The sequence below is a fragment of the Passer domesticus genome, chromosome 15, assembly GCF_036417665.1.
Source record: "Passer domesticus isolate bPasDom1 chromosome 15, bPasDom1.hap1, whole genome shotgun sequence".
In the NCBI taxonomy this organism is placed as follows: domain Eukaryota; kingdom Metazoa; phylum Chordata; class Aves; order Passeriformes; family Passeridae; genus Passer; species Passer domesticus.
The window spans coordinates 8,624,194-8,636,583 of record NC_087488.1 but is presented as its reverse complement, the minus strand read 5'-3'; the positions used below and the strand labels follow the sequence as shown (position 1 = coordinate 8,636,583).

At 42.6% G+C, this 12,390-nt stretch overlaps 1 protein-coding gene across 4 annotated transcripts in view; it reads right to left on the bottom strand.

The window, feature by feature from the left end:
* The window catches only part of XYLT1 (xylosyltransferase 1), a 175,607-nt gene that overhangs the window by 87,760 nt on the left and 75,457 nt on the right, over positions 1–12,390 (bottom strand). For all 4 annotated transcript variants that reach the window (XM_064390643.1, XM_064390644.1, XM_064390645.1 and 1 more), the window contains one exon: positions 1,826–2,351. In XM_064390643.1, the coding sequence (XP_064246713.1) occupies positions 1,826–2,351 (526 nt within the window). The remainder of the gene's footprint in view (positions 1–1,825; positions 2,352–12,390) is intronic.

Below are 12,390 nucleotides of genomic sequence, written 5' to 3'. Positions count from 1 at the left end.
CTCCGGCCAGGATACCACTTGCATATTTGTATATGGATACATTTACCTACACAAGATTTATAGCATTGGTCCCATTACTTAGAACATCTTCTTGATCCCAAAAGTGTAGGGCAGTGTTGGCAAGGTGCTGGCCTCCCTCAGCTTTCTCACAGACCACAGCTGACTGCCCTGCCCTTGGGGAAGAAGGGGGAAGACAAGGGAAGGAATAGTAAGGACATCACAGTGGGTTCCACCAGTGGCACCTCAGAGGTGCCCAGGGGTACTCACTGATGTTCATCCTGTTACTGATATCTGCTTTTGCCCCATTTTTAACTCTCTACTGTTCTCTTGTCTTCCCTTCAACTTGTGCTGCCTTTACTGTCCCTCTTCCCTTCTTTGAACATCATGTCTTCTGCCTGCTCCATTTATTGTCTCCAGTATCTGCTCACCCAGCTTAACAATTTGGAGTATTACCATGATAAGAAAGGGAGAAAAAACACCAAAAGATATGTAGCAAAAAACAAAAACAAAACAGTCACAGATGCACTGGGGTGGGGAATGGGGGTGCTCAGACCATTCGTCCTGGTAAGATGCACCATCTAAATTAAAAGCCTGAGAATCTTGTTACAGGCAGATGTGCTTTTTTGGATACATTCTCTGGGGCATCTCCTCTTTTTTCCTGTCTGTACAGGGAATTTAACCTCATAATCTCTGTAACAGCAATGCTATCCTTCTCTCTACCACACTGAAATCATCCTGCAGTAACCACAGCTTTGTGATGGCGCAGTAAACAAGCCATTAGAGGATGTTCCCAGTGAAAGGAACTAAGTATCCCCTGGTTTCCATGGATGCCCATGTCTATTCTACAGTCTCAAAGCAAGACCTGTTCTCTAGTTTATAAATCCTCTCTGCACTTTCAGCTTGGACAAAGACATAGGACATCCTTCTGTGCATGGCCAGTTACTGGGTTGGGACTCTGGACTGTTTAAACAAATGCTGCTGTGGGTAATGTGCTCCTTGATCAATACCCACTTTGGTCAACTGCTCAATGCTGTTTTTTTAAAAGGCATTTTACTCTATGGCGATCTTATAGCTGGATGAACAGTGGCACATGAAGCACTTTTTGTAAAGGGAAAAAGGTCAGCTCAGACATGCAAACTGATAGCAAGCTGAGAGGTAACTCGTGATCTGAGGGCATGGAGAAACCAAAGCAACAATCAAAGCTTGGCTTAGGCCAGCAGAGGTAGCATACTTTCCAGCAGTGATTTTGAAAATAACTTTTGCTGATTCAAGAGCATTAAAAATAGAAGTCAGCCCCAAAATTGGATTTTTCCCTGTGCTTTTGGAATTATTTTTTTTATATACTTCTGATAATTACCTGGGTTATCAAAATGCTTAGGACTCCACTGTGACAGAAAAATGGTCATAACAGCAATGCCACTCATGTACTGGTTAGCATAAAGCTCCAAAATTCACTGTTTCACTGAATGGCTGTTCTCTGATTACCAAAAAGCACACAACTCCTGCACAGCATGGCAGGATTTTGACCATTCTTCTCTGTGTCTGTAGATTAAGAACTAAAAGAAACAGGAGTAGCAGCTGAATACCTAGATCACATTGTGCAATAAAAATCTGGTGAAAGTGAATTCTACAGGAATCCACCAGGGATCTTGTGACATCCACACTATTCCCTTGTTCAAAGGGAATTCAAAGCCTCCCTTGTTTTCATGGGCCAAGTCCATTACACATTCCTGCAATAAAGCCATTTCTGTCATCAGAAGGCCATTCCAATTACACAGAATGCTTCCCCCAAGACAGTGTTTTACTTCTCCATCTCCCAACTTACCCTCCAGGGTACAGAAGCGTGTCACCTGCTCCGGCATCAGCTTCCCAAGCTTGTGCTGGCAGTAAACGTCCGCGATCTCCTGGCGACACTGCGGGGACTTGGCGCGGGACATGGCTGAGATTGCCTCCTTGCCCGTCACCTCACACTTGGGTGGTTGGTCATATTTCAGTTCAGGGGAGCTGATCTCAAGCTTTTTTAAAAGATGCTCTGTGGGAAACCTGTCAATCTCCTTCAGGTTGTTGCTGCTGCTGCTGTTTTTTCCCAGGTGATCGCTGAACTGCACCACCTCATTGGAGTTCTTCCCCAGCAGCAAGTTCTCCTTCATCTTATCCTCTTCCAGTTTCTTTCTCAAGTGCTCCTTTTGTTTGCTAAGGGGTTTTTTCACCAGCTCAGACTGGTGTTTTTGTCTCTGAGTCCTGGGAGCAAAGTTACTGTTATCAATAGTTTCAAAGTCCTTGGGGACCGAATTTTCATTATTGCTGTCTGTTCGCATTTTCTCTTTCGGTCGGTGGGAAAAATAGCCATCCTATAAATGGGGAGAAAAATTACACTCATCTTATTAAACAGACACATCCCATGCATGACAAGCATTTCTGACATGAAAACACAGATCAATTACAATCCAACATACTGTAGAAAAACACCACTGTGTTGGGGTTTGCAGCAGACCGAAGCTGAGATGCCTCTGGGGTGCCCAAGTCACCTGCACTGGCTTCCCTTCTTCACTGGGCCAGAGTCCAAGCCCTATCTCAGATGGAGCAGGGAGGTTTTACACAGGTTTGTGAGCAGTGATTAACCAGACACTTCACCCTGACACCATTAAATATCCATGAGAAAACAGACACAGGTTTCAAAGGAGCCAAAGCAGGTCCTTCAATGCTTTCCTTCACTCCTTGTGATTAACCATCACAATTTGGTATCCCAGAACTGCCTCGTCACTCTGCAAAAAGCACCACATGACTACAGCCTGAGCTTTCTTTCAGTGAAGTAACTCTGCCACAAAACAAATCCCGAAGGTCAGAGTCAGGCTCAGGTGTCAGCTTTTATCCATCATGTTCCTCCTCTTGATGCTCTTAGATCAATACACAGCCCATAACTTTGCAACATTCAAAATCTATCATATAAAGCAAAAGGAATAGATTGTGTAAAATATTGGTCTGCATCAGGGATGAGCGAGGCTGAGCTGCCTTTGCTCCAGCTGTGGAAACTTGTGGGGGACACAGTTTTTAGATCTGTGGACATGCAAATAAATCTGTTTGCAAAAGTGAACAGTAGCAGATAAAATCAATGATGAATGGTTATTAAAACATCTAAACATAGGAGTAAAAATATTGATAGACTTTTTGAGTCTGTCCTGTTTCCTTTCTACTTGTGGAACACATAACCAAAAATCAGAGACTAGGAAATGACAGCATCACTAATGATGACTGATGGGAGCATCTTTTAGCACCTATCAACCACATTTCATACTCAAAACATTTTATCAGCATGAGCTAATTGTTTCTCACACCTCTTTTGGGAGGAACTATTTAACAGTCAGGGTTTGCAGAGAAAGGAGAGATAATGACTTATCCCAGGCCATGCAGGGAGTCAGTATGAGTTTGACCTCTGAAGCTCAGCAATGGGAAATGTTTGAATAGTTTATTCATTAGAAGAAGTTGTTTAGTGAGTGAATAAAGTCATTCTCTCGCTATGAAAATGTCAGACACAGATGAATGCAAAGGAGTTTTAAAAAAAACCCCAACACCAGACAAGAACTCACAAGGCAAAATCCAAACATTTTTCAAACAAAAAAATACTTCTAGTTTGGGGTGAAATATTAAAAAAAATAATTCTAATGTTTAAGTGAAAGCATGAAATCAATTTATTTTCTCAGACTTACTTTAAGGAAAAGAATAGCATTTATACAGAAACACAGGTTCATTTAAATAGAAGAAGACTTTCAGGATCATGAAGCCCAGCCATTAATCCAGCACCCAAGTCCACCACATGTCTTCTAGTGCCACATCTAGACAGCTTTTAAATCCCTCCAGGGATGGTGACCCCACCCCTTCCCTGGGCAGCCTGTTCCAGTGCCTGACAACACTTACCATGAATAAATTTTTCCTAATATTCAATCTAAAGCTTCCCTGGCACAACTTGAGGTCACTTCCTCTTGTCCTGCCACGTTACCTGGGAGACAGGACCAGCCCTGACCTGGCAGCAGCCTCCACTCAGGGAGCTGTAGAGAGCCATAAGGTCATAGTTTCAAGGCAGCCTTCATTCCCAGGAATGACCAAACTAAAATAATTACTTTCAGAGCCTGGCTCCCACCATTTGTCCTGTATCTTCAATGGATCTTCAAAGAAAAAAAAACAACTGTCTTCTTCAATAAACCTTTTCTAAGGTCTCCAAGGCAATGCCACAACAGGATATTTCTACGTATCTTGGCAACATTCTCTCTCACAGGCTGACTCTTGCTAAATGATTTTCATCTTCAAATTAAAAAAATAATCAATCCTAATCTGTAAAGCAAATGCATTTTGATAAAAGGGAAATGAAGGGGGAGGAGATTTGCTATTGGTTCTTCACAGTAGCTCTTATTACCCACAAAGGAGACCCTGGCCTGCACCAGAGCAAAGGCACACACCTCCCATGTCCTGGGGAGTGCAGAGCCCTGCCCACTCTCTGCCCTCCTGCTCCTTCCAAACCCCTCTGCAGCATGCCAAAGTGCCAAAACATGAGGTGTGGGCACGTTCTTGTTTCACACAGCATCTGACACTACACTTAGGTGATGTGTCAATGGGAATCTTTGCTCCCTTTTGCCAGCCCTGCACAGGAGTGCTGGACAAGCCGTGCAGCTCCCTGGGGCTGCAGCTCTGGGCACTGCAGCAGTGATCCCACCACGGGACAGAGCACAGGGCTGGGCTGAAACCTCAGGAGAAAAGGCAAAGCAAACAGCAGATTTATTGGTGTATGGTTCACCTCTTTAAACTATTTTCCTCTTTCAAGTGCTTTGCCCCCTCTGGGAAATGTTTCTCCAAGTCTGCATGCTGGAATCTGAAATAAACAAATGAATTCTAAATGCTTCCAAGGCAGACACAAAATGAAGCTGGGCCACAGCTCTTCCCTGCCTGCAGGGACAGTGAACACCACAAAAACTCCCACCACACAGGTGTGACACACCCAGTGTCTGCAGGGACATCTCTTTGAGAGGAGCAGGGACTAAAAATAAGGCACGGTCTGTACAACAAGTGTAAAACCAAGAGCTACAGATAACATTGAAACATAAAACACGTAACAAATAGCCCAGCTGGAAAGTCAAATCCAGCCTCATGCAATCTCACACCTGTTGGTGCAAGTGTTCAATGCCACAAACCCTGAAATCTCCACCCATCTTTGATCTGCATTTCTCTCTTGATTGCTTTCACCAAAGCCAAGCATGATTTTTACAGCACAGTGATTTCAAGATAGGCTCCACACGTGAGAGCAGAATGTTTGCAGTGCAGAGGAAATGAAACTCAGCACTCCCAGCTTAGAACAGCAGCAGCTGCTGACAGAAAGTTGTGCTCATTTGTGAAGTTCAGGGCTACAAGCAAAAAGCAGCACATCAGGTGTTCAGCTGGCTACACAAAGATGGGTTTTACTTGCTCTGCAATACTTTATTTTTACAGTGCTGGATTAATTGCAGATTTTATTTGTCATGGATGTCTAAGACATTCAAGACAGGGCAGAGTCATCTCACAGAGAGATGATCGTGAAACCAGGCAATGCCAGTTCTGACAGTACCATGGGACATACATCAACAGGTTCGCTGTCTGAATCATCATTTATTTCAACTTTTATCAAGCTATTTGTTAGCAGCACCTCCTTATCTCTGTGCTTGCAAATCACTGAAAAAATGGAAGGCTATACCAGGACCAAATGAGAAGCATTAGCCCATTAATACATCCTGTATGTGTCCACAGCCAAAGATGAAAGCAGTGTTTTCCAAACAACACCCAACACTGCTACTGAAAGCACCATTTTGGTCTTTGCAATAGAGCAATTCCCTCTAGGCATAGACCAGAAAAGGCTATATCCAAAATCAACTCATTTCAGAGGCTACCTTATTAAATTTATTACAGGTGTCACACACAACACATGCTACTCAAGAGCACATATTTCACCTGTGCCTTTCCTGCAGTCCTAAGCTCTGTAAAGCCATCCCCTCGTCCAATCACTCCATGCCCTTGTTCAAAGTCCCTCTCCAGCTCTCTTGCAGCTGTTTCAGGTACTGGAAGATGCTATAAAGAAACCTCTGGAGACTTTGCAGCACCTTATTTCCAAGATGAAGTGTGACACTGTGGATGTCTACCACAGAACACAGGCCTAAGAGAAGGACTGCCACAAGCAGAAATGTTCTGTCCTAACTCTATCTGGTTCTCAGAAGACACAAGGAGAGGTTAACTGCTGAGTGCTCAATGGCAAGAGCCCTGGCAGAGAGAGTTTTAATGACTGTGGGACCTCTTCTGAGCATGCAGTTCAGGAATAACAAGCAAATACTCCGAAACTGGGAAAGAACAGTCTGTACCCAGGAATGTGCATGAGATCACTGCCAATTGCATACTGATTGCCATTGATGTTAAAAATAGTATTATAATATCAATGCAAAAATAAGATTTTAAGCTCAGAGCCATTTTATGTAATGTGAGAATTTGAATGCTGCCCCAAATCCCCCTCCCTGTTGAACACACAGATTTTAATTCTCCAAACTCCACCTCTCGTGTGTTTTACTAAAGTTTGTCAGACACAATGTGTGCTCTTTGGTGTATTAGCCACTTCATCTGCAGTGATTGAGGGTCTGGGGCTTAGGTACTCTGAGCTTGATTGAATTCAAAGTCCCATCTATCTCAGGAGGGAAAGCCTGGGTTTCTGCAGAGACTGTGCAATCTACTGAAGAAACCATGGAATAAATTGCTGCTGTCACCTACTACAGACCCAGCAACAGCTGCTGCTGCTCTCTGCACCTAGCACAAATACAGAGAATTTGGAAGAACTTCCCAGCTGTCTGTAGTGACAAATGGATTTTAATGACAGCCTGTTAACACCCTCTGAGGCTTTTGCAAGTACAACCCCCACCAGTTCAGCCAGACCCCAGGTAAATTTACACACCTGCAGACTGCCTCTCTTCATGTTTTGCTTGCCTATATTTGCAAGACACATCTGTCAGCTATATTTGCATCCAAGCTAAGCATGTTCAAGCAGAAACATGCATTTGGGTCTACCCAGGTCACAAATTCTCCTGTACTCTTACAGGTACATTTCTGTGTCCTGCATACTAAAGGCAGGAGGTTAAAGATAAAGACCGTGGCTCCAATAGTGGGCACAGGAAACCTCCAACAAGCCAGCCCTTTTTCAGTGGGGCATCCCACTGCAGGATCAGAACACACTGCAAAGCCATTAGGTACAGCTCACGGAGTGTCCCACTGCCTCTGGAAGGAGTTCCTCTGCCAACAGCCTGGATTAGGCAATAGGACTGGTAATTTTTGCAATACACAAAAAGCCAGCACTAGACCAATTTCAAATCTGCTTTCAGAGAGAGAACCTAACGTGCATTTAAATCAGCAGAGACCCAAATATCAGCAGACAGGGGTGTGCCAGCTCTGCAGACACACAGGCACACAGACAGTGGCTGAGGGATCCAGCTCCAGGCACCAAAGCCAAGGGAAGAGCCCCCACTGTGCAGGCAGGCACTGCTCCAGCATCCCCTGCCACACCTGTAGAGGCACAGAGCTGCTGGAACGCTCCTTCTCCACAGGTTTGTAGGGAACCTAAAAGAAAACCCTACCCAGCTCACAAGTCACACAATAGGAGCTTGCATTTATCTGCCAGAGGAGTTCATTGCATTGTGCAGAGCACTTCCTCCTGACAGTAAGAATATGCTCCCTTCTTAGGAAAAGTTATTCACTGTACAATTTCTTTATCAACAAAGTCCTATAAATACTATACAGATGGATGGACCATGTGCAACCAAGCCCTGAATGGCAAATGTTCACAGTTACAGTTTATCTGACAACTCATTTTCTCCCCAGCACGGATTTGCTGTCTCTTTGTACTGAGAACATATTCTCATATTCTTCCTCTGGCAAAGCTTGGTACCTCAAAGACACAGCAAAGCAAACCAGAAATGTGCACATGCACACACAGAGCAACAATAAAACACACAGATCTTCCTCTAAATACAAAATACTGCACATGCTGGCCTTGAGGAGCAGCTATAAATCTAACACTTGTACTGTAAAAAACTACATATTTTGCCTCCTTTCACATAGTAAAGCACCCAATTATTGACCTCCTGTGAAAATATGCAATGCCTGGGCAGTCATGCAGGATCACACACAGCTGAGGCCCCAGAGCTGGGGCAGGCACTTGCTGCTTTGCTGGGCTGAGCTGTTCAGGATCCAACCAGCTCCGAGCTCCCAGAGGTGGGAAATAGCTTCAAAATCTGCATCACATGTCAAAGCCTCAGAGACCTGGTCAGCTTTCACAGGACCATCTATTTTACCTGTCCTGTGACTGAGAAGAATTTAAACAGAACTATGAAAAGATAATTAAAACAAGTTTCTACTCAATATTAATCACAGCTGTGACATATTAGTTGGTAGTGCTTGTTAATTGCTTCAATAAAGAGACCTTCCAATTGCCAAAGGAGTCAGAAGATGGCATATCTACAATTAAATCTTTTTTCTTCTGCTCATATATTTGTGCATTTGTGGGCTGTTTCTTAGCTGAAATCAAAACCTTTTGCATCCAGAAGTTCAAACTTTACGCTGTGGTCACCCCATTGTCTCCTGTCCTACCACACTCACATCTTTCAGACTGTGAAACCACACCACTGTGAAACCACCTCTGCTCTGCTTGAAGTCCTCATGCAGCCACATGGATGCAGAGCAGACATCCCACTGTGCCATCAAAACAAACAAGAAATTGGGAACTTTAATTGAAGATGTGGTTGATGTGCCATGAGACCCTTGGAAAATGAGTACTTTTGGCAGGTTTGAACAAAAGCGAGGCCAAAGACAGCAGATGGAGGAAAGGCAGCAGATGTTAATGCAGTTATATTTTTCCATATGTTTTGCTGTTTTGCTGTAATAAGTACATTGTACTTTAATTGTCAGTGCCTGAAGACTTAGGAGAAACATTTTGTGAGAAATATATTACACTACTTTATGCCTTTCATTAGAGAGGGAGATGCAAAAGGTGAAAATAGATTTATTGACTTGCAAGCTGGCAATGACGAAAGATAGAATTGCTTCAAACACTGCTTTCTGATATGTAAAAGGAAAATGAGACAAATCAATAATTTGGGTTAAAAGGGGGATTCTGATACTTGAAAAAGCAGGAGTCCTTCAGGTTCAGCTCTAACAGATACAGGCACAGCCAGCCCAAAACTATTGCAACACTTGTCATTTCAAAATGCAAAGAGATGGACCACCACAAAGTGCACAGGGGACCCCTCAGTGGAACATCTGCACTCGTAAGTGATTGTTTGGAGGACTATTTTTCCCTTCCTTTCCAAAACTGTTGCCATCCATTTTTATTTTTCCTTAGCACCAATTTCAGCAGCGTGATCCAAAACATGAGAAACATCATAAAAACATCATTAATAGAAGTTGCTTTTATCCCTTTTTACATACATACACTAAGGGGAGATGCTCTGGTTTGAAATCGAACGAAAACAGCTTCAAAACTTTGGCTGCTTTCCTCAAAATAGTTTTTCTGGTTTTTGCTAACATGTGACTTACTTTCAGAGTGATTTAGTTTAGGGAGTAAAATAATATTGCATCCCTCAAGAGACCAAACAGATCTTCACATTTGTTCCAGCTTAGCACAGTAACTGTACAAAAAGCCATAATTATATCAACAGTAATTTCAGATGTTCTGGTTATTAAAAAGTTTGGAATACTGCTAGAGGGAGCTGTGAAAGCACACATCCATGGTCCTTCCAAAACTGACCACTTTGTTTTCTGCAAATTTAAGCTTCTCAGGGAAGTTTGCACTTTGACAGCACAGACCAGTCAAAATGTATTAAATGTATTCAATCTGTAACAGAACTTGATTTATAACCAGTAACTTCCCCCAGTTTACACCCTTTGCTCTCTTTCAAATGACACTGAACCCCATCAGGATTCCAGATTCAGGCACAAGCCCTGCCTTTGGCAAGGGTCCCTCCCAGGGATTCACCACCAGGAACAGCAACACTCCCTGGGCTGGGGCAGTGACAACCCTGAGCTGGGGCAGGTTTTCTGTCTGTGTACACACACATTTTAGTAGTTCCCACCTCTGCCTCGCAGCAGCTTTAGCTCTGCCTGGGTGTGGGCAGTGGAACCCAACCCCTGCATGATACAGGACATTGCTCAGTTCCCAGGCAAACAAGCCCTCAAAAGACTGCTCAGCTGAGCATCTGTCCTGCAACATTAACCAGGGTTACTGAGCTCCTGCATCCACTTCAGCACAGCCACATCTTTAAACAGAACTCACCACAAACCCAGGAAATCCATGAAGGAGGACTGGCCTGACAGTGCAAAATGCAGCTCCTGAGAAAGCTCAGGAAAACCCTGGAGGTTTATTTTCCTATAGCTTCTCCCCTAGAGAAGCTGGATCTTACAGCAAAGAGTTCAAACATGAAGGAGCTTACAAGGAAGTCAGTTTCTTTCAAGGGAAAGTATTTAAGTGACTTTTTATAAGAATGTCTATACTTTGTGATCCTTGAACAGAACCCTCAGTTGAGAAGACTGAGCAGCAGCAAACACTAATTAATGCCACAAAACTTCTTAACAGGAGTTCAGCAGGTGAGGTCAAGAACTGATAAATCTACATGATGTTTTTTCCTGTTGGCTATTCTGATACTAAAAGGAAAATGTGAGATGTTCTGTGTTTTTATTTCTCACCAAATTGTACTGCTTCATTATTTGACAAAGGTGCCCCAAAGAGATAGTATGTAAATAAATAACACAAAGTGAGAACAGGGCTAAAGCTCAGTCATTTCCATGTTTAAACTATGGCCATGATAACCACACTGAATACCCATTACCAGCCAAACTTTAATTTCTATTTTTTTACCTTCCCCTCCCAATGACCTAACCCATAAAAAATAACACTGTTAATCTGAACTGAATTCCTCACCTTTCATCTCTATTTCTTTCATCCAGAATTCAGCCAATATAGATTTTATATCTTTCAGAGCAGTAGTAAACACGTGAAATTGCTTCCTGGTGACTTGTTATTAACTAGATTCCAACTAAATTCATGAGGATGCCTATTCTAACTCCAATCTAAACAATGTTGAGCAGCCCAGGGTGGATTGCTGAGACACACAATAGATCTCTGGCAGCTGCAGAAATTAAACATAATCATAATATGGATGGTAGAAACCAAAGACACACTCTCACACAAATGAAAACATCCTTGTAAAATACAGTCAGTTTAGCACAAACGCATTCAGCCTTAATTAGGTAGAAAATCTATTTAGATGAATATAATACAAAGCATAATAATGAACTTCAGGATTACATTTTGTTACTTGGAGGGAAAAAAAACAACACAAATAAATGGGAAGTAATTGGACCTTATTTAATAGTCTCAGACTATCAGCTTGAACAACTATAATCATTAAAGGCCCTGCAGTGATCTTCTACTGATAAATGCTGTTAAATCAGAATTACAATACAACAAGCATGAAGAGCAAAGCCTATTAAAATGAGCAACACTAAAAGAAATAGATTAATTCAAATCTTTTTTCACCAGCACCACAAGGAGTCTTTGAGCCAAGCACAGAGAAATGAAAGGCTTCCATGTTTCCTCTTGTTTTGAGTGAGATTGAAATATTAACACTTCCACACAGGTGATTACTGCAGGGGGACTGCAGATGAGCAGCAGTTACCTGCTGCTGGATTTGTGCATGTGCTAGATACTGGTTTGCACCTTCACAGAAAGTTCTTCTGCAAGACCAGTAGTTACATTCATAAAATAAAAATTGCAAAATCCATAGGATTATTATGGGCTCTGCCACCTACCTCCTTAGCTACCCTGTCAGCAGTTCAGCCTTCCTGAGAGTTCAGCCTGGGACTGGCCTCAGCAAGGGTGGTCTGTGTGGTACTGCATTCTCAGTTCTTGCAAATTCATTCAGAGCTATACACATGAACAGTTTTAACAACGTGATGAAAGATGGCAGAGTTCTGGGGTTAAAAGATAGAGCAAAATAAGAATTTCCGACACCAAAAATGATGAAACTTAAGTTCAAAAACTTGTAATTTTATTGGCTCCAGCAAAGATCATGAAGCACAGATGCATCAGGAAAATACATCAAAAAGTTTTCTAGGAAACTGCCCTCTTGCCTTTCTTGAATGGATACTTACTTTGGAGACCAAACCCTTTTTCTGTACTGTATTAAACACACTGACTACACTTGAGCCAAACACCAGATTGCATAGTGCCCAACCTTCTTTAGCCACAGGGCAGCTTTCCTCTCGTGCTGTAACAGTTATTTGTAATTACACTGCATTTAACAATGGTCATATTTCCCTAACTCCACACTTAAAATT